The sequence below is a fragment of the Pristis pectinata genome, chromosome 29 (genome assembly GCF_009764475.1).
Source record: "Pristis pectinata isolate sPriPec2 chromosome 29, sPriPec2.1.pri, whole genome shotgun sequence".
NCBI classification, from domain to species: domain Eukaryota; kingdom Metazoa; phylum Chordata; class Chondrichthyes; order Rhinopristiformes; family Pristidae; genus Pristis; species Pristis pectinata.
Window position 1 is genome coordinate 5,813,479 of NC_067433.1, and position 27,996 is coordinate 5,841,474.

Genomic DNA, 27,996 nt, shown 5'->3' on the forward strand with positions numbered 1-27,996 from the left:
ATATTCTCTGACTTACCAAAGCAAGGATATCCATTAGTAGAAGTATGAAGAGAAGCTTTAGATATCACAAATCAAACTAAATCTGTTGAAAATATGTATTAGATGCCTTTCTATTTCAGCAGAAAAGATTATAGAAAAGAGTACATTCCAAAGCATTAATGTTCCAGACATGACAGAGAGGGATGTAAAATAGGTGAGGGAGTTGCATTACTGAACAATGACCATAATTCTGTAAGTTTTAAGACAGTTATGGATAAAGATGAGACTGATCTTCAGGTGAAAGTGCTAAATTGGGGGAAGACTAATTACAATGGTATTAATCAGGAACTGGAGAAAATAGATTGGGAACAGCTGTTTGAGGTTAAATCCACATCTGACTTGTGGGAGTCTTTTACAGGCCAGTTGATTAGAATTCAGGACCAGCATGTTCCAGTGAGAATGAAAGTGTTCGGGAACACTGGATGACAATATATGATGTTAGTCAAAAATAAAAAGCAGGTATAGAAAGCTGAAATCAGACAAGACTCTTGAGGAATATAAAGGAAGCAGGAAAGAACTTAAGCAAGAAATAAGGAGGGTTAAAAGGAGGCATGAAATGTCCTTGACAAGTAGGATTAGGACAAGGAGAATCCCAAGGGATCTTGTACATAAATTAGGAGCAAGAGGGTAGCTTTGGAAAGGGTAGTTCTTCTTAAGGACAAAGGAAGGGATTTATGCATGGAGCCAGAGGAAATAGGTGAGATCCTTGATGAGATTTGGTGTATACCAAGGAGAAGGATGTGGAAGATGCTGAGATTAGAGAGGGGTATTTTGCTATTCTAGGGCAAGTCAATATTAAGGAGGAGAAGGAATTGGGTTGTCTTGAAAAACATTAAGATGGATAAGTCACTGGGGCCTGATGGATCTATCCAAGGATACGGAGGGACACATGGGAGAAGATTTCTGGGGTCTTGACAGGGATCATTGTATCTGCTTTAGAAATGGGTGAGGTGCCAGAAGATTGGAGAATAGCCAATGTTGTTCCTTTGTTTAAGAACGGCAGTGGGGACAAACCAGGAAATTATAGGCTGATAACCAGGAAATTATAGGCTGATGACCATTCATCAGTTGTAGGGAGATTATTGGAGAAGATTCTTAGGGACAAGGTTTACTTGTATTTGGAAAAGCATGGACTTGCTAGGGATAGTCGGCATGGCTTTGTGTGGGGGAGGTCCTGTTTCATAAAGTTTTTTAAGGAACTGATGAAGATGATTGAAGAGGGTAAGACCATGGACTTCAGTAAAGTATTTAATAAAGTCCCTTATGGTAGGCTGATCCAGAACATAAGTCTGATGGGATTCATGGTGAGTTTGTAAATTGGATCCAAAAGTGGTTTGGTCATAGAAGACAGGGTGGTAGTAGAGGTGTGTTTTCCCATCTGGAGGTCTGTGGCCAGTGGGTTCCGTGACTTCTGTTGTTTGTAATATATATTAATGACTTGGATGAAGATGTAGGTGGTCTGATTAGTAAGCTTGCAGATGATATAAAAATTGGTGGAATTATGGATACTGAGGATGGTTATCAAAGGGTACAGTGGCATATAGATCAGCTGGAAATTTGGGTGGAGAAATGGCAGGTGGAGTTTAATCCGGACAAGGGTGAGGGATTGCATTTTGAAAGATCAAATGCAAGAGGAAAGTATACTGTAAATGGGAGGACCCTTGGGAGCATTGATGTACAGAAGGATCTGGGGGTATTAGTCCATAGCTCCCTGAAAATGGCAACACACGAGTGGTTAGGGTGGTAAAGAAGGCGTATGGCATGTTTGCCATCATAGGTTGGGGCATTGAGTATAAAAGTTGGGAAGTCACATTGTAGCTGTATAAAACATTGGTTAGGCTGCATTTGGAGTATTGTGTGCAGTTCTGGTTGCCACATTGTAGGAAGGATTTGGAGGCTTTGGAGAAGGTGCAGAAGAGGTTCACAGGATCTTGCTTGAATTGGACTGTATTGGTTATAAGGAGAGGTTGGATAAACTTAGATTGTTTTTTTCGGAAGCGTTGGATGCTGAAGACAACCTGATAGAAGTATATAAAATTATGAGAGGCATAGATCGGGTCATCAGAGTCTTTTTTCCAGGGTGGAAAAGTCAAATACTAGAGGGCACAGGTTTATGGTAAAGAGGGGGAAAGTTTAAAGAAGATTTGTAAGACAAGTTTTTTTTTACACAGAGTGGTAGGTGCCTGGAATAGGCTACCAGGAGAGATGATAAAAGCAGATATAATAGCTATGTTTGAGGCATTTGTGTGTTCTACTTTTGTCAGTTGCTGACACACCTACTGCTAATTCAGCATTTATGTTCTTATTCTGGTATATATTCAATTTTTTTGTTTATTCATGTTGCTCATACTACTGCCCATGAAAATCCAACAGAGATGTTTGCTGATTGGTTTTATTTTTAATATACTTTGTCTTAGTGATTTTGTACATACCCTATAATTTTAATTTTTTTATTTTTAAAGAGAACCCTGAAAATTACAGACTTGATAATTCCCAAAAACCTTTGCAGTGGATGTTTCCAATGAATTATTTGTCTGTTGTTGCAGGTGATGCTGTTGACTTCCTGTCTTGGTTCCTAAATGCACTTCATATGGCATTAGGAGGGAACAAGAAGAAAAAGAGTAAGTAATTTAAAACAAAATTCTCGTATGGGTATGATCATACTTGATTGCAATGTGTGAATGTGTACATTCTCTGAAGAGTCATAAGAGATTTTACAGTTTAGATGCTCTAGTTATAGAAACTCCGCATAGTTTTAAGAGAAGGCTATGTATCATTGTGTAAACATGGCTAGTAATTGACTGATACTGATCATCATATTCCCAGGTTTTGTAGGAATATTGAAAATGGGAACAGGAGTAGACGGCCAGCCCTTTGGGCTTGTACCATCATTCAAAACAATCACAGCTGTTTATTCACTTCAGCCTGTGAAGTGGGAATAGGGGATCACTCTGTTTCCATCTTTAACCCAAATCCCTTGATCCTTTTAACAATAAGAAATATATCTACCTCTTTGAATATATCTAATGACTTGCCCTTCACTCCCTTCTGTGGTAGAGAATCCCACAAGTTCATTTCCCTCTACCTGAAGAAATTGCTCCTGATCTTGGTTCTTAACTTGAATTCTTAACTTCCAATTGTCAGGCTACTGCTTTTTCTGGTAATTTACACTTTGGGTCTAATATTATTCTTAATTTCCTTCAAAAGCCATGTTTGAGCCTTCTTCCATCATTAAGGACCCCTGTCATTCAGGACATGCCCTCTTCTTGATGCTGTCATCAGGCAGGAGGTACAGGCGCCTGAAGACCCACACCTCAAGGTTCAACAACAGCTTCTTTCCCCACTACCATCAGGTTCTTGAGCTGACCTGAAAAACCCTAACACTACCTTGGATTATATTTATTTATTCTCTCTCTCGATTTGAACTAATGTCATTTTTTTCCACATGTTACATATAATTTATGTTAATATAAGTTTATGTTTGTAATGTACTGTGCTGCTGCTGCTGCAAAAAGCTAATTTTAATGGTATTTATACCCTGGGTATGTATTACCATGACAATAAATTTAAACTTGAACTTCCCTGACTTATTTTTGCACCAGATCGGAATCAATAAATGTTATTTATGCATGCATTCTTTAAATATTCTCCATTGCCTCTCCTCTATCAACCCCTTTAGTAAAGTTCTTCAATCTTTCATTGCCATCTTGCATCTCATGCCTTCAAGTTTCCTTTGTTCAGATTCAGAACCCTAATTTCAGATTCTATCTTGTGTTCTAATGGCTGTTTCCTAAAGGACCATGCACCACATGACTCTTCATTATTCCTTTCTCATTACCAATCCACGGTCTAGGATAGCCTGTCTCGAGTTGGTTCTTCAGCATATTGGTCTTAAAAAGCTGTCACTTGCGTTAACCAGGAATTCCTCCACAGTATAATTGCTAATTTTGATTGCCCAACCATTATGTAATTACCTATGATGACAGTTATACCTTCATTGCATGTATCTTTAATTTCCTGTTTAATTCCACCACCTTCATCACCACTACTGTTTGGGGATCTGTAGATGATTCTAACCAATGTTTTCTGCCCCTTGGTATTTCGTGGCTCCACCCATAACAATTTCACATTATGATTTCTACATGAAATAAGCTGTTAACACTTGATAGGCCCATACTGGACTTTGGCCATCTAGTCAGTTACTGCTGTCATCCTGATGTCCATGAAGTCTGCCACAGCAAGGGTCATGGGCCTTTGGGTGCAGGGAATAAAATTCAGTCTTATTTTTTGAAAGTAGGTGAATTGCCACTGTTTTGAAAAGCCGTGTTCTGTTACAATGGATTCAGCTGTTCTTGTTGAGTTGAGTTGTTAAAGTGGTAGTGAGTGGGTAATATGGAGCTTTAGATGATTCTGGTATTCTTGTGTTTTGTTTTTTATTCCATGTGGTTTCTCAACATTGGAACATATTTCTCATTGCAGCCATCATCAACAGTGTGTTCCAGGGTTCCATGCGGATATTTACAAAGAAGCTGCCTCCACCAGATCTGGTTAGGACCTTTTATTATTGCTTCTCTTGCTTTCATTGTATGTTCTTTTTCATATCTTCTCATTGACTGGGTTTTGGATTTTGCTGGGTAGTGGATTGACCTTCAGAGGATAGGATATTAGGGATTACGGGTAGGACAGATAGAAAACTTTGCCTCTTTAAGGTCTGAAGCTTTTTAAATTCTGTTACCAAAGCACATCGTTGCCATACATCAAAAGTAGTGCTGTCCTTTTAGCAATCATTGCAGCTTTAAGGTCAGAATGCACTTGCAGATTTGTTTGATATGTTTTTAAATACACTTACTCTTTTAGCCACATGGTGGCAGAAAGGAACCATTAATGCAAGTTGGTGCAGATTCTGCCAGTTTTGTCAGTTGTTTCAAACCCTTCTTTGTTAGGGTAGGGGAGGTGGAGATAGAGAGGAGAGAGAGTTCAGACTTCTTTTGACTACACTATGTAAGTTTGGAGCTGGTGAAGGTAATGGTTACTAATGATGGGAATGGAGCGTGTACCCAGTTGTCTTTAGACACTCCATGGTGAGGAGGTTGCACAGTATAATTCCTTCTAAACTACCCCTTAAAATGCTTTTAGTGCAAAGAGAACAATGGTTGTTACAATGTAAAACTCCCTCTAGATTGACCCATCAAATAATCTTAGAGCAGGTAAAGTAAGAGATGGTTACAAAGTACAGCTCCCCCTAATCTGCTCTAATGATCTCTCTTGAACTGCGAGCAGCAAGGTTTGATATAAATTAAAGCTCCCAACAGCCTCAACCTCAGAACAATGCCCTATCATAATTCTGTGAAATTTTCACCTGGTTTTTCAATAGACTTTCAGCCATTTTAGTGTTGATATTTTAGAATTATTTAGCTTTATTTAAAAATCTAAAATAAATTATCAGTGATGGCTTTCAGTTGCTTTTTTTAAAATTATCCTTCTGTTCATTTATAGTGGTTCACTTACACTTACGTTAATAACTTTGGAACAGACTTGTTCTTCTGTCAACAGAATGCTATGGGCATTTATCCAGATTTGACATTTGTGTCAGTTGTCATAGGTAGAACTTATTTATCCAGAAAATGTTAACAATTGTGGAATAGACTAAGATGGAAAGCCATTATGAAGCTGCCGAAGAACTGGATTGGAATGATGAGTAGTTTGATTAGATGGAACTGAAGTCATAAACAAAGCCAGGCTTATTGGGCTGAGTGGCTTTTTCCTCCCGATTTTAAAACAACATTTCTGTGTTGAAAACTGGTGGACCAATAGCTTATATTTGATTGATTTTAGTAATGGGAGCGTGGCAGTAAGTGCAGTGTACTTTTTAAAGTGGATCAGAGCGATTCCAAGAAGCCTGAGGGAATGATTTAAAACATTGTCCATCACCTTGAGAGCTGAGCTTGCGTCTTGTCAGCTTGATGAATGGGTGGGATAATCATTCCTCTTGTGACCATTCAGCCTGTGGTAATGCATTGAGTATGGAGATTAGTTAGCTGCCAGTGGCTTCTCTCATGTTCAAAGCATTTTAATAGACTTTTAAAAGGAAAGCATTAACTTTCTTTTTATGTCCGCTCCCTAGACACCTGAAGAGAAAGAGCAACTGTTGGAAATGCAGGAGTTCAAGGAAACTATGACAGAATCTACGTTCTTGTACTTGACCCTTGACTTGCCGACTGCGCCTCTGTACAAAGATGAGAAGGAGCAGCTGATCATTCCACAAGTTCCACTCTTCAACATCTTGGCAAAATTCAATGGCATCACAGAGAAGGTTGATACAAAATGAAAAGGCAAATGAGAATAAAACTGAATACTCTTAGCAAACAGAGCAAAATTAATTGAACTAACTAGGCAGCAAATATATCAGAGTTTATAATAAGACTGCAAAAAAAAACCTCTTAAATCTGACAGAGCACTGCCATCTGTGTAAAACCCATTCTGCGGCAAGCCCAGTCAGTGATGATGTGCAAACGGGAGCCTTGGCTCTTTAGTACACCTGAGAGTTCCAAACCCCTAATGTTTCCTTTTCAAATACAATTCCCCTTATGAGTGTACCTACTGAATCTGCTCCCACTATCTTTCAAGTTTTGCTTTCCAGATTGTGACAGTTCTCTGCATAATAAAAATTTCCTCTTGTTTGGCAACCATCTTAAATCATTATCCAGTTCCCCTGCTGGTTTCTCTGACTTTTGAACATAACTAAAATATTCTTGACAGTTAGTGGCATTGACATCGCCAGAAGCTTCCCCCTCTGTTAAGACTCTAGTTGGGGGAGCGGGAGAGGAGACAGGATGGCTGGAGGCACCTTTGATTAGAAGTTTAACTCAACTATCTACATGGGTCCTGTGGCAACAAGCGTAGGTCAAAGGCTGGGTATTTATTGAGTGCCTTACCTTTTGACTTCCCAAAACCTTTCTACTGCCTTCCAGGCATACTTACACGTGCTGGAGTATTTCTCATTGTCTAGGCGACAACAGCTCAAGCAGCATATTTAAAAAAAACATTGTCTTGGAAAAATGTTCCCACTTTATTGGCAGCCAATCCACCATTGATGGTACACCGTGGCTGTAGAGCATACATTTACAAAATGTACTGCACCGACTTGTTAAAGCTTCTTTAGCAACACCTCCCACAGTTGTAACCTTTACTGCATAGAAGTTCAACAGCAACAGCCACAGAACAACTTCCCTCTGAGTCACAAACCATCCTGACTTGGAAATACACCATCATCCTTCATTGTTGTCTTGGACCATGCACACACGGCAAACTCGGGTAGTACCTTCATAAGGATTTCGGTGGTTTAAGAATGGAGCTCACCACCACTATCTTGAGGGGAAATTAGGGAGATCATTATATGAAGGCAGTGTCAGGTGTGCCCACATCCATTCATGAGTTTTAAAAAAAAATCATCCCATATCTCTGTTTGCGTTGTGGAAAACTATTAGAATTGCTTTAGCCTCCAGAATGTGCTTCCCAACCTTCTAAAATTGTAAATTGGTTTATTATTGTCACATGTACCAAGGTACAGTGAAAAAGTTTGCTTTGCATGCCATCCATACAGATCATTTTATCACATCAGTACATCAAGGTAGTAATAACAGAAAGCAATAACAGAATGTAGAAGAATGTATACCTAGATTTGGATGAAGAATGAATCTTGAATAGTGATCTATAAATGTTTATTATAACTTCCTTGCTTTTATACCTTGTACAAATAAAGTTGGAACCTAGTAATTTTTAAGCTTGAGCCCATAATCAGTGTAGTTATGAGGAAATGCTGCCTTTCAGTTGACATGTTAAATCAAGGGCACATATCCCTTCAGACAGATGTAAAATATCCATTGGCACAGTTTGAAAAGAGTGAAGGCAGGGATGTTCTCTTGCTATCTTGCCAAATGTTGGTTTATCAACCAAAAGGGTCCGCACAATGACCTCACAGCTCTAGCTACTGGGGTTCAATCCTGACTTCTGGTGCTGTCTGTGTAGAGATTGCATGTTCTCCTTGTGACTGTATGTGTTTTGTCCCACATGCTATAGGATCTGTGCATTGGTAGTTTAATTCACCACTGGTAACTGATTTGTTATTGTCACATGTACTGAGATGCAGTGAAAAACTTTTGTTTGAATGCTATCCAGACAGATCATTCCATACGTTGAGGTAGTACAAAAAAATGCAGATTGTAAGCTGTAAATTGCACTGTAAATTGTTCTAGTGTGTAGGCCCATGATGGCTCTGGTGGGAATGTGGGGAGAATAAAATAAAATTAGTGTAAATGCAGTGTAATGCAAATGCAGTGGACCAAAGGACCTATTTTCATGCTTTTTAACTTTATTGAAAAACAGATGATCTGGTCTTGGTTTGTAGAACTGTTTGTGGGACCTTGGTATGCACAGATCGGGTACTCTGTTATTAATCTACTTCCCACTGGCAAAGCTGACAATTATTGTGCATTTCTTGTTTCTCTGATCTGTATGAGTAGCTTGCTGGGTGACCTCAGTGCAGTTAACTGTCATTTCCATTAGGGTGGGTGTGGTGTCACATAAAGGCCAGACTGGCTATGCAGGGCAGGGCTTTCTTCCCCAAAGAATATTATGGAATCTAATGGATTTTTTTAAAAGATATGAAAACTGAATGGTTAATTTTAACTTCCTTGTTAAATAAGCTGATCACCTGTTTATTTAACAAGAAAGTTTTGAAAACTATAAGTTCTTAATTTAGCACAGTGGGATTTTAACTTGTGTTTTCAATAATATGAATCCAGTTAACAACTGCTACTCTACTGTAGTGCTGTTTCCCTACATTACAACATTAACCACATTTACTGGTATTTTATTTGCTACAAGGCATTTTAAATCAACCTGAGGTTATGAAAGGTGCTACATGAAAGCAGACTCTGACACTTTATGAACTGTTTATTGTATTTTCTTCAGGAGTATAAAACCTACAAGGAGAATTTCCTGAAGAGGTTCCAGCTGACAAAGCTCCCACCCTATCTCATCTTCTACATCAAGAGGTTCACAAAGAACAATTTCTTCATAGAGAAGAACCCCACCATTGTGAACTTCCCAATCACGTAAGTAATATACATTTATGTTTAGTTTTCAGTTTTAGAACATGAACATAGAACATTACAGCACAATACAGGCCCCTTGGCCCATGATGTTGTGCTGACATTTTATCCTGTTCTAAGATCTATCTAACCCTTCCCTCCCACATAGCCCTCCATTTTTCTATCATTCATGTGGCTATCTAAGAGTCTCTTAAATGCCCCTAATGTATCTGCCTCCACCACGTCTGCCAGCAGTGCGTTCCACACACCCACCACTCTGTGTAAAAAAAAAACAACAAAAAACGCTTGCCTCTTACATCCCACTTAATACCTTCCATTAGTCACCTTAAAATTTTACCCCATCGTGTGAATCATTTTCGCCCTGGGAAAAAGTCTCTGACTGTCCACTCGATCTATGCCTCTTATCATCTTGTACACCTCTATCAAATCACCTCTCATTCTCCTTCAGTCCAAAGAGAAAAGCCCTAGCTCACTCAACCTATCCTCATAAGACGTGCTCTCCAATCCAGGCAGCATCCTGGTAAATCTCCTCTGCACCCTCTCTAAAGCTTCCACATCCTTCCTATAATGAGGCGACCAGAACTGAACACAATACTCCAAGTATGGTCTAACCAGAGTTTTATAGAGCTGCAACATTACCTGGAAGTTCTTGAACTCAATACCCTGACTAATGAAGGCCAATACACCATACACGTTCTTAACAACCCTATCAACCTGCGTGGCAACCTTGAGGATCTATAGACTTGGACCCCAAGATCCCTCTGTTCCTCCACACTGCTAAGCGTCCTGCCATTAACCTTGTATTCTGCCTTCAAATTCAATCTCCCGAAGTGTATCACTTCACACTTTTCCGGGTTGAACTCCATCTGCCACTTCTCAGCCCAGCTCTGCATTCCATCAATATCCTGTTGTAATCTACAGCAACCTCTACACTAACCACAACACCACCAACCTTTATCATCAGCAAACTTACTAACCCACCAGTGATTTTTATAAATGACTCCTCATCCAAGAAGTGCTTATGGAAGTACATTCAACCAAAGGGTGAAACAGGATCAGACAGAACCCTGGAGAGTTCCAGGGTAGCCAGGAGGGAGCTTAAGATCACAGAGCAGGGGTCCCAGTGACCAGTGGTGATCCCTGCGGAACACTACTGGTCACTGACCAGGCAGAATACGCTACTGAAGCAAAGTATTCATTGAGGACCTCCCCTACCTCTTTCGACTCCAGGCACATGTTTCCTCTTTTATCGCTGATTGGTCTGACCCTCACTCTAGTCATCCTCCTATTCACATATGTGTAGAATGTCTTGGGGTTTTCCTTAATCCTACTTGCCAAGGCTTTCTCATGCCTCCTCCTAGCTCTCAAGTCCATTCTTAAGCTCCCTCCTGGCTACCCTGGAACTCTCCAGGGCCCCGTCTGATCCTTTTTCACCCTTTGGTTGAATGTACTTCCATAAGCACTTCTTGATTATATTCTCATTCTAAAACTGAAAATGCTGGAAATACTCAGGTCATTCAACATCTGTGGAGCAAGAAACAGGGTTAATACTTGAGGTCAATAAGCTGGCCAGTTCTGCTGCAAGCTATGAAGGTTGGTTATGTGAAATTGTTGAACTCATTATTGAATCCTGAAGACAAAGTTAACATTTCAAATTGGTGGCCTTTCATCAGAATCGACTGTGTCTGACCTGTTGCATGTTTGCAGTATGTGTTGATAACTAGTGAATATCACCAAGCTTTGCAGAGCCAAGTCCTTGTCTGATTTCTACATGCACTGTGTGAGTGAGTTGCCATAAGAACAGTAACAGAAACATTCTGCTTTTCTTGGGCTGGAGGCACTAAAGTATTTGAAACACTTCATCTAACAGCTTAGCTGATGTCGGCTAATGCAGCGTAGATATTTGAAATAAAAATGGAAAGTGAAGAAATACCAGGTGACATGATACTTTGGGAGCCAGGTGAATGAGGGCAATTAGAGGGGTGGGGGGGTAGTAAAAGCAAAGTATGTGCTGGAACTATGAGAAGCCGAATTCAACAGGTGCTGGAAATCTGGAAGGAAATAGAATGAAGGAAATATCGCGGATCAGACAGTATCTTCCAGGAATTCATTGTATTCATATTTCCCTTCAAGTTACTAGGGGGCCATTTGGCCTGTTGAATCTATGCTGGCTCTCAGCACAATCCCATTGATCTCATTGTTGTGGCACAACATTGTGGGCCGAAGGGCCTGTATTGTGCTGTACTGTTCTATGTTCTATTCCGCCCCCCCCCCCATTCCTCTGTAACATATTCTCTTTCACATGTCCATCAGCTCCATTCTGAATTCTCCTACCATCTGTCTACATTAGGGGTAATTTACAATGGCCAGTTAACCTATCAACCAGCTCAATTTAGGGATGTGGGAGGAAACTCACAGTCATGGGGGGGAGCGTGCAAACTCCACACAGACAGCACCAGAGGTCAGAATCAAATGTGAAGGTGGGTCACTAGAGCTGTCCACCTTTAAGCTGCTCTGCTTCTTTCTCCAAGAAATTCTCCAACAGAATTTCTTTAGCCTTGCTCACCCTCAATTCCTTCTGTCTCTTTCTCATTATTGATGACCTGTTCCAGTACAGTCATAGAGCATGGAAACAGGCCATTTGGCCCAACTCATCCATGCCAACCATTGGGCACCCATCCATATAAATCCCATCTGCCAGCGCTTGGCCCATAGCCTTCTGTACCTAAGTGATTCAAGTGCTCACCTAGACACTTCTTAAATACTGTCAGTGATTCTGCTTCCACCACTCTCTCCAGCAATGTTTTCCAGATACTTAACACTGTCTGAGTGAGAAAGATTCCCCTCAGATCCCCTCTAAATCTCCTACCTCTCATAATGTTATAACCTCAATCATGTCCCCTCTTAGCCTCCCCCATTCCATGGAAACCAAACCCAGCCTCTCCTCATAACTAAAATGCTCCATCTCTGCTGCACCCATCCTAGCGCTATCACATCCTTCCTGTTGAGCAAAAGAAAACTTGCTTCCACATGGTCAAACTTTTGGTCTCCACCTTGTCACAGGTGTTCTCTTCATCCTTTCTCCTTCTCTGCAGCTCAAAACACACTAGTTTTCACAGTTTTCCGATTCTGAAGGGCCTTTGACCTGAAATGTTAACTCTGTTTCTTTCTCCACTGACGCTACCTGATCTGCCAAGTATTTCCTGCATCTGCAGTTTTTTGACATCATTCCTGGGTACTTTCAGCTTTCTCTTTTATTTTAGTGTGGATATTTGATTGAATTTAAAGTGGGAAAACAAGTGGGCAATGTTTTCCTAGCTAGTTTGGATACTGAGGAAATAACTTCACTGTCTTTATTGTTTGTGCTGGAAGAAGCCTCCACTTTGAGCAAGCTTTCTTGAATAATGTAGATGTTCTTTAAAGAAAATTAGCTGAAGATGAGTTCCCAAATTACAATATGTGTATGTGGCAAAGTCTGTAGTTTCTACATTGGCTTCATCAGTTACATCGGAGCTCACAGAACTGGAGTGGAACCAAGGCATCCTTGATCCTAAGAGGCCATACAAGAAAAATGAAAATCCAGATGAAGGGTCTTGACCCAAAATGTTGATGGTCCATTTCACTCCACAGGTGCCTCCTGACCTGCTGAGTTCCTCCAGTATCTTGTTTGTTGCTCCAAATTCCAGCATCTGCAGTCTCTTGTCTCTCCAGAAAAAAAATGTGTGGTACAGGTAGTTGTCTGATTTTAGGACTTCTGTAAACTGTCTTCACTCAGCCCAAAGATGAAGCGGAGTGAGAATAATTGAACTATCAGTGTCTATAGGGTGGGGTGCATGACGAAGAATTCAGAATTGCTAAAGAGAAGCACTGATTTTGACATTAGGTACACTCAGTTTATTTTTTATCCACTGATTTGCTCTCTGTGGATCTGTGTACACATGAGGTTGGCCCCGGGCCGCATCTCAAAACTTCACAAAACAAAGATATCAGCATACTTGTATACATTGAGGAACTATTCATTGTCCGTATACAGAGATCGCTTTCCAGACCACTAGTGTCAAGTAGCTCCCTGTTCTGTTTTTGAAATAGACAGCTGTCTTGTTTACTCAGGATCACTGCTTTAACATATAAGATAAGATAAGATATAGTTTGTTAACTAATTTCCTCTTGGGTATTCAAAAGTTTTAACGTGTGTATTAATGCATGTTACTGCTTTTAGACACTTTAGGGCATATTTATTTGGAGGGTTACATTGGGTATAGAGGAGAAGACCGTAGCAATATTTGTGTTTTTGTTATTAACTGGGTCAGTTCCCTCGTCCCTTTTAGGTAACGAGGATTTAGTGTTATAAAACTTGCACGTTTATTGAAATGTGTTTCAGGAATGTGGATTTGAGAGAATACCTGTCAGAAGAGGTTCAGGCTGTGCACAAGCATACCACCTATGACCTGATAGGTAATGTGGTACATGATGGAAAGCCTGGTGAGGGAGCATATCGGGTCCATGTTCTGCATCACGTGAGTATGCAGTTGATAAGGTCCTGTCCGTTTCTGGCATTTCTTGCTTGTTATGAGACTCTTAGAACTTTGGCTGTACTCAGACTTGATTGAGCCTCAGTGGAATGAATGAGTGCAACACTAAATCACGTCACAGATACTAGGAGAAAGACTAGGTTGAGCATGATCCATAGAAGTTCTTTAAGCCATGCAGAGGACAATAAACATCTCAAAGTGTAATGTTCTCTTCTTTCTTGAATTGATGATGTCTTTATAGATTATATGCAGCTATATTTTCTTAGCCATTTTCCAGTTTTCATTGTTCATGTATGAGTGATAGTTATTTGACTGTATGTTGCATTACAAACAGTCCCAGTCCTGCATCCAGGAGGAATGGATAACCATGTATATTTTTTACGCTTTTCCTGTTTGGACATTGAACTGCTGTGCTCATACATCATAAATTTGGTAAATAGGTTTATCGTTGTCACATGTATTGGGGTACAGTGAAAAACTTTGTTTTGCTTGCCATTCATACAGATCATTTCATTACAACAGTGCATTGAGGTAGTACAAAGGAAATAAAAGGTAAAAAGAGATCTGTATGGTTTAGTACCATAGCCGCCCTCTTTTACAACATGGAAGATAGATAAAAGGGAGGAACTGAAAGAGATAAATATCAATTCAGAAATAGTGCTAGGGAAATTAATGGGGCTAAAGGATATCAAATCCCAGGGGCTTAATATGTTTAAGTCATGCTTAATAAATCCAATAGAGTTTTTTAGTATGTTTCAAGGATCTTGCATTAATAGAAATACAGGCCTTAGTTCTTATGATCAAGATATAATCAGAATGATAATCTGGTTTATATTATCACTGACTTGTATGACATGAAATGTGTTGTTTTGCAACAGCAGTACAGTGCAAAGATGTAAAAATTACTATAATTTCCAAAATAAATAGTGCAAAAAAAAAGGAATAATGACCTACTGTTCATGGGTTCTTAGACCATTCAGAAATCTGATGGTGGAGGGGAAGAAGCTGTTCCTAAATCATTGAGTGTGGGTCTTCAGGGACTTGACACTGGTTATTGCCCATTCTAGTAATATGATTCAGCCTAGGAAGCAAAAAACTCAAGTCCTTTCTTAGCTAGAGCACTTAGGGAGGAATCTGCTCAATGTCAAGTTTCTTGGAGCATTCCTGACCCAATTATGATCGACAGTCTGGCAGCTTTTGTGTCATTTGTCTAGAAAAAAAATACCAAATGTTGGTTCCCAACATGCTATACTACGGTTTGTATTTTGAGATCATTAGTTAACCCTACTTATGTAAATTAACAAAATAAATAATGTCTACTGTAGCGGTTGCTACCGCGGAATAAAACAAGACTCTACTCGGAGGATTGCCAAACAGAACTGGTTTATTTTCCCGCCTTGTGCGGGCCCTTTAAGGGAGAAAAACTCCCGCCCAAAAAAAACCGGCAATGACGTAAGTCCTACGTCATCAGGACTTTCCCGCGCGCGGGTTCTCCCCGTCGCTCGGAAAGACGAGGCCCGCCGCCATCTTGGGCCTCGTCGCTCCGACGCCGCGCGACCCGACTGCCGAGCCGGTTCGCCCGACTAGACGGTGAGTCGCCACACTACCTAATAAATGCAATGTGAGGAGAAGCGATCAAGTGGTCAGCTGAAGGATTCCTCTGTTTCAATACCACAAAAGAACATTTAATGGTTAAAAATAAAAGCTGTGAGTGATAGGCATCTATAAAAGGAATTCTCTGAGGGTCTTTTGGAATAGTTTGGCACAGATGCAGGCTGTTCATCACACAGTGTGTGCAGACTCTTTCAGTTTGGTTGCCTTTTGTTTCAGTTCCTCACCATTGGCCTCATATTCCTACGGTTCAGTTTATTTATTCCCTTTCCCTTTCAATCCTATCGTTGCAGCTGCATCCACAGCCTCTCAGCCAGTGCATCCAAATCTGAACAGCTTTGTTTTTGTAATGAAACAATTTCTTAATGTTGCTTCTGCTTCGTTTGTAATCACCTTGGACCGGGTTCTTTTAATTTCCCTATTGAAGCCTTTAATGATTTTATATACTCGACATAGAACAATCCATGTAACAGTATTCACTCAGCTCTGGAACCATTATGCTGAATCTTTCTGACTCATTACAATCGAATAATTTTATTTTAAAGTGGCCCTGGAATTGGATTTAACCTAGATTGACCCCACCTAAGTATTTATAGGTAGACTTTGCAAAACCTTATGGCTTATGCACTCTTTGCCCACTATTATTACATTATAATGTGTAATTTTATAATGTGATAAGATTACCAGGTAGGATCTTGGAACACAGGACCATTGTACCTATGCTGACTCTTTGCAAGAACTGTTGATTTCTGCATTCTTACACTTGCTCTGAAGTCCTTCTGTTTTCTGCCCTTCAAGTATTTATCTAATTTCCTTTTGAGCATCTGATGGTTTAATACTTCACTAGGACTCATTGTCATAACTGCTCCAGTAAATATGAAAAGCCTTTTAACAGCTCTCAACGTAATAAATGGAATAACAGCTGGGAGTCATGAATGGTAAGGTGTTTACAGGGTATTAAACCCATAACTGCACCTTTGTGAATTTTGGCATCTGTATTATACCAGTTTACCCGCTTTGGCTCAGTATGTTATTGTTACTTCTCTTTCTGACCTTTTGAAGTCGTCATACTGCTTCTCTGGTATCTAGTACTGTAATTATCAGAAATTTCCTCCAACCAGATATTGGGAAAATTGAGTCTAATGGACAAATTGTACGTTTCCAGATTTTCTAGAATTCTCTGCTTTTCTGCTTCAGTTTTCAGATCTTTATTTTGAATGACAAGGGTTAGATAAAGCAATAAAAGAGAAGCTTATTTCGGACACTGAGAGCCTAATGTTGCAGAAAGCCTATAAAAGTATCCTAAATGTGGGAGTGAATTTAAAAGGGGGGAATAATAGCAAAGCAAAAGAGGGCGTTAAAAATCAAGAGAAAATCCAATGCTGTTTTATAAGTGCATAAAGAGCAACAGAGTAATTAGGGAAGTTATTAACCCTATTACGGACAAAAAATATAATGTGTTTGAAAGTAGAATGTTGGCAAGGTTCTTAATGAATACTTTGTGATCATCTTTACGAAAGAGGGGCTAATGGTGATATCAAGGAGAGTGAATGTTTTAATATTGGGTGGGATAAACATAGTAAGAGAGAAAGTATTTGAATTGCTAGGTCTGGATGAAATGTATCCCAGGCTGTTAAAGGAAACAAGGTAGGAAATTGCAGAGGCTCTGACTATTAGTTTTTAATCCTCCCTAGCTTTGGGAGAGGTGCCAGAGGATTGAAGCACTGTACAATTGTTTAAAAAGGAAGAAGTGATAAACCAAGTAACTACTGGCCAGTTTGTTTAATCTTAATGGTGGGCAAATCAATTGAGGGATTGCAGAAACCTTGATATAGAAAGCACAGATCGATCAGGGATAGCCAGCATGGATTCAATAGTGAAAGGTCACTCCTTACTCATTCAATTGAATTTTTTTTTTGTGGACATGAGGTTCAGTGCACTTCATGTGGTCCGCATGGATGTTAGTAAGGCTATTGATGAATCACAGAAGTAAAGGCCCTTGGGATCCAAAATTGGGTCAGTGTCTAGAAGCAAAGATTTTGTAATGGGAAGGTTCCACAGTGCATAGTATTTGGTCTGTTGGTTTTTGTATTACATATTAATGATTTAGACGTGTCTAAGGGCATGATAAGGATGATCCAAAATTTGTCCATGTGGTTGACAGCTTAAGAGTGTAGAAAGAAATCGATGATTTTTGTCAGTTGGACAGAAGAGTGACAAATGAAACTCAGTCCAGAAAAGTGGTAGATAATGTATTTCGGGATGGACAACAAAGCAAGAGAGGACACAATAAATGAGGATTTTGAGAGGGGTGGAGGAATAGAGGCATCCTGGCATGTATGCCCACTGATCCTCGAATCTCCTCTAAGACCTCTCCAGTACTGTTGCAGCTTTTCTACAATGTAGTGACCAAAACTCTACACTCTACCCAAGCTAGGAACTAATTAATGCTGTATACAGTTCTAGCATTACTTTGTTTTTAAAATATTTATTCATTTATTGGTATCTGGGTGCTGCTAACAAGGCCAGCATTTATTGACCATCTCGCTGTCCCTGGCAAGGTGGTGGTGAGCTGCTGTTCTTTTGGTGAAGGCGCTCCCACAGTGCTGATGGGTGCGGAGTTCCAGGATTTAGCCCAGCAACAATGAAGGATCAGCTGAGGAGTTGCGAAAGGATTTGAACATTGTGCCTTCAAAGCACTTCTGATCTTATAGTGGCAAGAAGATCATCGATGAAACGGCTGTGGGTGGTTTTGCCTAGGACACTGGCCTGAGGAACTCCCACAGTGCTGGGAAGACTGACCTTCAACAACCACAATCACACATGACTCCAATTACTGGTGTATTTTCCCATTTATGCCCATTGATTTCAGTTGTATAGGGCTCCTCGATGTCGTATTCGGTCAAATGCTCCCATAACATCAAGAGCCGTCAGTCTTAGCTCACCTCTGGAATTCAGATCTTTGGTCCACGTTTGGCCCAGGGCTGTGTAGAAGTCTGGATCTGAGTGGTCCTATGAAACTCAGACAAGGTATTGGTGAGCAGAATATTGGTAAGTGCCACTTGAAAAGACTGTCAATGACACCTTTCATCACTTTGACTAAGAGTGAGCAGTAATTACCCAGAAATAGAAAAGCTAGAAGAACTCAGCCAGTCAAGTAGGTGATAAGGAGCATGAGTTTTGAGCTGTAGCAAGCCAGTTTAAAGAAACAGAGTGAGAAAGGCACAGAAGTATAACTGTGGGAAACAATGAGAGAGCAGTTCACATGAAGTTGGAAAATTTGGAGGGTTGCAAAGTGCTGAAGATAAGATGATGTTCTAGCAGGTTGGACCTCACTATGATGGTGAATGCAGACTGACAAGTTGGAATGGGAGTAGGATTGAGAATGAAAGAGGCATATAACAGGGAGCTCAGGATCAGCCCCTCAGACTGAACACAGGTGTTCCACAAAGCGATTACCCAATCTGGATTTGGTTTCTCTGATGTAAAGCATACTGCACTGTGAACACTGAATACAGTGCACTAGATTGGAAGAAGTGCAAGTGAATTGCTGCTTCACCTGGAAGGATTGGGGCTCGTGGATAGTGGGAAGGGAAGAGGTCAATGTATTGCCCCCCCCATGGGATAGGGAGTGGTGGCGAGAGAGTGGACTGGGGAGCCACAGTGAGTAGTCCCTGTGAAACATAAAAAGGGGAGGGGAGGGAAGATGATCATCTGTCTTATCTCCACATAAGCTTATACTTTACACATCCCGTCACCTCCCCTCCGCCGCCCACCCCCCCAAGCTCTGCTTTGAAAACTGTAAACCCTCCACTTCCCCCACTTCTGAGGAAGGGTCGCTGACCCAAAACATTAACTGGTTTCTCTTTCCACAGATGCTGCTTGACTGAGTTCTTCCAGTATTTCTGTTTGTCTTTCAGATTCCAGCATCTGCAGTTTCCAGTAATTAGCCAGATTGGATTTGTCCTGCTTTTTGTGCAGAGGACACACCTGAGCAATTTTTCACATTATCAGATGGATGCCAGTGTTGTATCTATATTGGAATGGCTTGGCTAGAGATCAGCTAGTTCTGGAGCGCAGGTCTTCAACGTTCAGTACTACAGCTGGGATGTTGCCTAGTTTCGTAGCCTTTGCTGTATCCAATGCTTTCAGCCATTCCTGTTCCTCTGTACTTTGACAGGATGATAAAGTGGTTAGAAAGACACATTGGTTGCTTTCCTTTTTTAGCTGCAATGTAGAAGAGCAGGTAAGTTATGCTAGGATATTGCTTAATCTTTATGCAGTCCCAGTCAGCACAGCAAAGAGGGTGCAGAGGAAATTTTGCAGGATCTTGCCAGGACTGGAAAATTCATCTGAGAGGAAAGATTGGATCTGCCAGGGTTGGAATAGAGAAGGTTGAGAGGAGACCTAATTGAGGTGTATAAAATTCTGTTGAGCCTAGAAAAGAGAACTAAGGAAGGGCAATATTTCCTTTAGTGTAAGGGTCAAAAACCAGGGGACAGAGATTTAAAGTAATTGATGGAAGTACTCAGAGCAAGGGTGAGGAAACTTCTTTTCTCCCAGAGGGCTGTAGGGACTGGAACTCTGACCAAATAGATAGCAGAAGCAGAAAGCCTCACCACACACAAAGAGTACTTGAAGAGATGTGCTATGCACGGCTATGGACAGGATGGTGCGATTAGACTGGGAGGTTCTTTATCGATGGACATGACAAACAATGGCTTCATTCTGTGTCATAAATTTTTTGAGTCTCTTCTGTGACTTCCAGTCCAAGTTTTATTTTTGTTTTTGCATATTATCAGTACTGGTTGGTCTGAGTGTAAAGTTGGTGTATAAACTGGGAAATATTGCAGTTACTCATTTGACCAAGAGGCATGTAATACGGTGTGCTATTTTCTGTTATTATAAGAAACTGCCTTGCAAATATTAATACTTGTATCTTTCTGGTGCACTCCTTTCAGGGAACAGGGAAGTGGTACGAGTTGCAAGATCTACAAGTAACTGACATCTTGCCACAAATGATCACTTTATCAGAGGCTTACATTCAGGTTAGTCCTGCCAGTGGCAATGTTACACACACAATGCTTTTCTGCTCTATATACTGCTGCTTGTATTGACACAAGACTGCAAATTATGGGAACTGAAGGTACGTAATAAGGACAGATTACAATGAAATTTAAGAAGACGAAACCTGAGTGAGAGTGGACTTGGGCAACTTACAGCTGCAAGGACAGGAAGCCAGTCCTGAAATCTGTATTTTATTGAAATTGTTGCTCCATTCTATATTTGTTGTTTCCACAAACTACTAGGACTTCATACTTCCCATAACCTTCCCTTCCTTCTACAACTAGAGGCTTTTTAAACTCTATATTGGAGTTTTACTTTCTGACATCATGCCTACTCTCCTACTGTCCTTAACTGGCCTGCACTTTGAACTTGATGCTTCTTTTTGTTTCCCAATTACGTGCAAGTATCTGGAACATGGAAATTCATAAGAAAATAGGAGTGGGAGTAGGCCACTCGGCTCCTCAAACCTGCCCTGTCATTCAATCTGATCTGCCCCAGCCCTCATCTCTTCCTTTGTGCCAGTACGTACTTTCACCCTTTCCACTACTGTAACATTTGACATGACAATTCAGTGGGAGCTTTATATGCATTGGTTTGAATTGGCATGCTAAAGTCACTGGAGCTAATACTTCAATGAACTACAGTTTGGATCTCCTCCAGGGGAAGGTTCAAAAGATATTATGGTAGCACCCTGTTGAGTAGAGTGGACTTTGCATTGGTGAACCTTCAGTTCTTGCAGTTATTCTGTAACATATCTAAAATAAACTGATGGAATGGCATGATGATGCTATTGATTCACACTTGAGCTGAATGGTGCAAAGAGCAATGAAACTGAGTAAGCTGGTTGCTTTGTGCATATTGTTGAAAAGTGTATTATTTCATCAACAGATCTGGAAGAGGCGAGAAGACAGTGATGAAAGTCTGCCCAGTCAGAAAGGAGCATGAATGGGGACAGGGCGACTCATCTGAGCACCAGCATCTTACCCATAATTATCAAGGCCTTACGTGAGCAGAGCTGGAAGATGTTGGCAATATTTAAAGCAAACTCTGACCATATCCTAATGTTTGGCAGATGTGGATTGCACTGATGTGACATTGATGCAAAGTGATTTCCCACCTCTGCTGATGTGTGTCCAAAGAAGTAACAAGAAGTCCAATACTGATGTGTGAAGGTGTGCAGTAACTCAGATGATCCTGACAACCAGGGGATATTGCTGTGAATATTTTGATGGAATGAGTCTCATTTGACAGAATGCCATGCAACAGAAGAAATTATTTTATTCGCCTGGAAAAGCCACCAACTGATTTAATCACCTCCTGTTCTCCTCATTTTTGTCCTTGTATTCTGTTTGCTGGAGCACTGACAGAATGATTCCCAAAGGATGTTGCAAATCTCAATGTATTTTTGTTTTGACCTTCTTCATGTTGTTCAAGCATAAACAGCCTTTTACATTCTGGCTGATGCTTCAAGTGCTGCAGAGCTAAGAGATAATTTACTCTGTTTTACAGCCATTCCAGGTTGCAGTAACTTGATAGTGTTTTGTTTTAGATTGGAAATGTCAGTGTACGAGCCATAGGTCATAATTTTGTAAAATGTTTGAGTGGAATCAGCCGTGCAAGACCTGTGGTCAGTACTGAATACTGTAGGAGAGCAATCTGGTTTTTTCGTATTGGTTTGAAATAATTCTTCCTCTTGGTCTATTTTATAGAAATGTTATCACTGAAATATTTCCCTGTCTGCTTCCTGCCTTATTTTCAACATAGTTTATCTGTCAATTGGGGTAAATAAAATTTTCATGTAAGAATGGTTTGGCATTGAGCAATTGGTGTCAGTGTGCTGGTTCAGTGACTGCTCTGCTACTGATGTGTACTGAGCAATACCTCAACCAGTTGAAGAATATTATTTATTTTTATATTAAGAAGCTAGATTTAAAAATGTGTATTTTATTGAAATCTTTGCTCCATCCTTTATTTGTTCTTTTCACAGACCACTAGGACTTCATACTTCCCATAACCTTCCCAAACTAGAGGCTTTTTAAACCCCATTCACGGTTACTTTCTGACATCATGCTTTCTCTCCTACTGTCCTTAACTGGCCTGCAGTTAGCATTAGATATAACATGACATTAGATATATTTTTTAAATCTAGCTTCACTCCTGATAGTTCTGATTCTTTGATGGTAGCTTCTATCTTGTGCCTAACAAATGAGTGAGCCTGAATGGTGATCATCTACAAACTTATTTGACCAGGATTGTGTCTTCTAGCAATTGCTTGTTTGGGGCACTTAGGGATGCATAAATCTACTTAGTTTTCCATTATCCCTAGTTCAGTGTCATAAAGTCACGCAGCAAAAGAAGGCAGGCCATCGACCCACCAAGTCTGTGTTGACCATTGAGTAAGCATTTGTATTAATGCTACACTAATCCCATTGTTATTCTTCCCAGATTCTGTCACTCACCTATGCTCTAGGGACAATTTGCTGGGGACTTCTAACCTATAGATCTGAACAGCTTTGGGATGTGGAAGGAAACTGGAGCACCTGGCTGACAGTCACACTGTCACAGCAAGAACATGTAAACTCCATACAGATAGCACCAGAGCTTTAGGCTTTAAACCTGGGTCACTGGAGCTGGGAGGCAGCGGTTTTACTAGTTGCACCATACAGGAGACATTGATGGCTGGGCTGAGTTGACATCTCTGTTATGGCATCTTGTTTGGGGAGGAAGGGAAAGTCCTTGTTCCCAAGTTGACTTGTGATACTCTCTACAGCAGAAAAATGCCAACATTCAGTGAGCCTTGAATGACTAACTACTTGAGGGAGATGTAAAAGCCAAGTATTGAAGGATGTGAGAATGAATCATAATTCTAAAAGGTATGTTGATTAAAGTTTATTTAAGAAACAGAGCATGATTTTAAAGCACTTAGTCTGCTGAATAAATGCAAAACCAATACAAGCATTGTTTCTACAGACATAGCTACAACAAGACTGATCATCAAGTAAATGTTAGTAAGTAAATTCAAATCTACATCACATTTTCAAAAAAAGCTTTTTTTTGTCCTCTTGTCCTTTGTTTGTTCAGTTATGTGTAATTAGAGGCAGGCAGAATTCATTGACAGCAGTTGTTATACAATCCATGGTAAGGTCCAAAAATAGAGATATCATAAAGACAATCATTAACGTGCAGTGAATTTTTTTTAAATACTCTTATGCAAGGAAATGTGCTTTAACATTAACACTTCTCACAGACTTGATACTCAAAGTAACTAACAGTTTAAACCATTCCATTCAGAGCGCAACAGTTGCTTCTAACACATACCAGGAAACCTTTCACAGATTTTTTTTAAAAACAGCATAGGAGGAGAACATTTAGCCTATTAAGTCATAGCAATCCCAGCTGCCTCATTTCCACGGCTTTTGTTTCCTGGGCCTTGAACCATCCTCAGTTAAGAACAGCTTCCCTCTATGTCAGCTCTCTAAACCTGTCACAATCTCTATGAAATCTCCTTTCACCCTTCCACCTTCTGTTGTACCTACTTTTAGTTGCTTCTCTCTTCCATCTTAGAAACTCTAAGCTTTAGTTAATGCTCCATTCCCAATCCTTTCCTTTTAAAATGTTAAATTTCAACAGTTGATTAGGGTATAATTTTTTTAAAATCAATTCACGTATAAAAACTACAAATATATCATCCAGCAGTGTTGATCAGTCGGAAGGAAGGGGTTATCAGTAATCTGTCTGCAACAATTATGCACGAGCTACAGCAGCACAAAATTGCTTAAAGAAAACACACACAGGCAGAACCATCATATAATTGGTCCTAAAACAGAAACGCCTTGGCATTTTTTTTTGGATATTTAATTTCTGCAGTCTTCCACCAGGGATGGTAAATTAGCTTTAGTTCCAGATGTGCTGCTTACAGTGTTCCACAGCCTAAAAAATACCAAAATAGAAATGAGATCTCGGCATTACTAGAATATACAACATGCTTTCATTTCCCAGTCTCCTAATCTTCAAATTGTTCACATTTGTTTTTGTTGAATTCCTCAAGATTGATGATTGCTTCTTGCTTTAAGCTGGTTATTGTTACAGCCCTTCGCAAAGCACAGGAATAAAATGAGTCATGCTTTAGAAAGGATGTGGGAATGCTGGTAGTTATCAAATGCTTTCATGCCCTAGCTTAGACTGTTCTTGTTGCCATTTTGGTTACAGATAAATGGACTTTTCACAAAAAGATTTCAAAATCACTACCTTAGCATCTGAGGCAGTAAGAGTGTTTGGTTTGAAGTTTTCTAATCTACTCTGTAACTGAACTGTCATTGCACAGAAGATGATCTGTTGATACTGCATGAGAAGAAAGGCAGAATATTTTTTTCATATAAATAGTGAGACACTGCAAGGTATTGCATTCAGAGGAACCTGGGTGTATTCGAAAGATCAAGGAATTGAAGGTTATGGGGAACTGAAACCAAAAAGGAGTTGAGGCAGGCATAGATCAGCCATAATCACATTGAATGGTGGGGCAGGCTTGAGGTGGAGTGGCCTACTACTCCTCCCCTTGTGGTTCATGTACAAGAACATTGGAAGTTAACATGCAGGTACACTGAGTAATTAGGAAGGCAAATGTTATGTTGGCCTTCAGTGCAAGAGATCAGAGTACAAGAATAGAAGTGTCTTCCCCCAATTATTTAGATCCCTAGTGAGAATGTGTTTCAAATATTATGTACAGGTCTGGTTTCCCTACCCAAGGATATACTTGTGACAGAGGCAGTGCAGCAAATGTTCAGCAGATTGATTACTGGGAATGGGGGGGTTTGTCATACGAGGAATGATTAAATAGATGGGCTTGTACTGTTGAGTTAAGATTGGGAGGTGATCCCATTGAAACTTAGCCTTAGGGGGCTTGATAGAGTGGATGGGGAGTTGACAGGGTGTTCAGAACTGGGGTTACAGTTGCAAAATAAGGAGCTGAATATTCAAGACAGGAGAATTTTTTTTTCCACCCAGGGGAGTAAATCTTTGGAATTCTCTACCAAATAAAACTGGAGGCTCAATTGCATGAGATTGAGATATTTATGGAATCAAAGATCATGATCTTACTGAATGCCTCACTCCTGCACTAGTTATGGTGTCACTAGTATAAATCTGCAGAGCTTATGGTCCTGTGATATTGGTGTAAATTACATTAAGATGTTTAAGTTATAACAACTTAGATGTGACCACAATGTGAAAGACAGGCTCTCAGTTCTGTGGATCTAAAGCCAAACTCCAGGATGAAAAATAAACAGCAATCAGTCAGGCTTGATTGTCACCCACTGTCTCTTAATCCATCTCCAAACACTTACCCTGCATCACATCAAGAAATGAAGTAGACTTACATTACACCGGGTGGCTGTTTCTAGGTCCTTACACCAGTGTGATGGTCCCCAAGTGCACTCATTCTCTCCAAGCAGAGGTACATTCTTTTTCCTTATACAGATGTCCAGTTCCTATCAATAAATACAGACATGACACTGGTTAATCATTTTGAATAAATATGGGTTTGTACAACTCCAAGATAACACTGGAAATACTCTGCAAGTCAGGCAGCATCTGTGAAGAGAAACAAAATTAATATTTCGGGTTAGGAAACAAGTGTGTTTTAATTTGAGAACAGTTGGGTGGTGGGGGAGGGGGCGAGGGAAATGGTAGAGAGAACAAAGGGTAGAGACTAGGAGGCAGCTTGTTCATTGCAGCTGATCTGTTTGGAGATGTGAAGTGAGGGAAGAGAACGACATACAAAAATTAGTGCTGGAACAGTAAGATATGGAACAATGAATTCTGAAATAAAAGAATGCTGGAAATATCCAGCAGATCAGATAGCACCTGTAGAGAGAAAAAACTGAATTAATGTTGTACTAAAAACTGAAGAACTGTCAGAACTGGCCAGTTCCAACACAAACTGCAATGGCAGGTTACCTGTAATTGTTGAATTCAGTGTCAAGTCCTGCTTGCTGTAGCATACTTGTGGGAAAACGAGGTTCTGTTCCCTGCGATTACATTGGGCTTCATTGGAACAGTGAAGAGGGCAAAGGTGAGAGCTGGGGACGGAGAATCAAAGCAATGGACAGCTGGAAGCTCAGGATCCCCTTGAAGACAGAATGGAGGTGTTCTGTAAAGCAGTCACCCAATTAGTCTTTGGTTTCTTCAGTGTACAGACAGCCACATTGTGAACACCAAATGCAGCCAACTAGATTGGAGGAAGTAAAAGTGAAGTGAATCACTCCTTCATGTGGTGTTTGGGATCCATGGTGAGGAGAGAAGAGTAAATGGACAGGTGTTACATCTCCTATAGTTGCATGGCAAGGTGCTGTGAATAGGGGAGTGAGTGTTGCAGGAGGTGAAAGAATAAACCAGAGAGATGTGATGGGAATGGTCCCTTTGGAATGCTGATAGGGAGCTGGTGTCTATTGATGGCATTGCATCAGAGGTGATGGAAATTACAGGGCAAACTTCCATGAGGAGGCTGGTGGAATGGAGCACAAGGAAACCATTCTTGGTGGTGGGTGGGGGAGAGTGGGTGAAGGCAGAAATGCAGGAAATGGAATAGACATGGTTGAGAGCCCTAGTGGAGGGAAGCAGTGTTTATGGAAGCACAGGGGAGGGGTGGGGGGTCTCTTCAGCTCAGAATACATCAGGTCAGAAATTTGGCAAATGGAGCCCCTACAGGAAGCAAGATGGGAGGGGATGCAGTCAAAAATAACTGTGGGAATCTGCGGACTTGTAATAGATATTGTTAGCCTGTCCCCTGAAATAGTTACAGGGAAGTTGAGAATGGGAAGAGTCAGATGAACCATGTGAAAGTGAGATTGCAGATTTTGAACAGTTGTTGTTTTCTGTACAAGGGTTTTTCTGTACAAAGGGTTCCAGCATTGTTACTTTTCCCTTCCCCTTCCTCCAGATGAATCATTTGTAATTAAAAGCCTTTACCACCCTCTTAACTACTTGCCTCATTTACTCTCTCTTGGTCCTCACTACATTAGTCATTCACTTTGTTCTCTCCAACTCAGACCACACTTGTTGCCCAATTCTGGTGGAAGGTCACTGACCCGAGATTTTACTTTGGTTTTTTTCTCTGCAGATGCTGCCTGACCTGCTGAGCATTTTGTATTTCTGTCTGGAGATCTAGTATCTGCAGCTTTTTGCTTTCCCAAGGAATCAGTAGTGTCCATTTGCAATTCCAAAGATATCTTGTAAAAATAGAGGGTGGGGGGGTGGAAAATGAGTGAACATCCTCTTGGGCTCTGCTCCAGCAGATTCCAAATAACATTAATTACCTTTGATACTCTAAACAGTCTGAATTAGTGTGAGCTACAGAAGACAAGGTCAGCAGGTCACTTAATTTGAGTCATACAGCATAGAATCAGGCCCTTCAGTACACACAATCCAAGTAGACCAACAAGCACCCATCCTACACAGTTCCGCCCACAGATTCTACCACTTTCCTATACACTGGGGGCAATTTTCAGTGGCCAGTTAACCTACCAACCTGCACATCTTTGGGAATGAGGGGGGAAAATGGAGCACCCAGAGCAGAGCAAACTCCTGAGGTCACAGCAAGAATGTACAAACTCCACAGAGACAGCACTGGAAGTCAG

At 40.5% G+C, this 27,996-nt stretch overlaps 2 protein-coding genes across 4 annotated transcripts in view; one reads left to right on the top strand and one right to left on the bottom strand.

The window, feature by feature from the left end:
- usp39 (ubiquitin specific peptidase 39) overlaps window positions 1-22,167 on the top strand; it is a 46,282-nt gene extending 24,115 nt beyond the window's left edge. Inside the window, exons 8-14 of the mRNA XM_052041234.1 lie at window positions 2,586-2,660; window positions 4,519-4,586; window positions 6,164-6,352; window positions 9,013-9,155; window positions 13,534-13,669; window positions 20,257-20,343; window positions 21,251-22,167. Coding sequence (XP_051897194.1) covers window positions 2,586-2,660; window positions 4,519-4,586; window positions 6,164-6,352; window positions 9,013-9,155; window positions 13,534-13,669; window positions 20,257-20,343; window positions 21,251-21,307 — 755 coding nt within the window. The 3' untranslated portion in view covers window positions 21,308-22,167. The remainder of the gene's footprint in view (window positions 1-2,585; window positions 2,661-4,518; window positions 4,587-6,163; window positions 6,353-9,012; window positions 9,156-13,533; window positions 13,670-20,256; window positions 20,344-21,250) is intronic.
- A 1,069-nt stretch (window positions 22,168-23,236) lies between these two features.
- LOC127584431 (prosaposin-like) overlaps window positions 23,237-27,996 on the bottom strand; it is a 31,147-nt gene continuing 26,387 nt past the window's right edge. For all 3 annotated transcript variants that reach the window (XM_052041238.1, XM_052041237.1, XM_052041235.1), the window contains exons 10-11: window positions 25,738-25,848; window positions 23,237-24,292 (exon numbers count right to left, since the gene is read on the bottom strand). In XM_052041238.1, coding sequence (XP_051897198.1) covers window positions 24,257-24,292; window positions 25,738-25,848 — 147 coding nt within the window. In that variant the 3' untranslated portion in view covers window positions 23,237-24,256. The remainder of the gene's footprint in view (window positions 24,293-25,737; window positions 25,849-27,996) is intronic.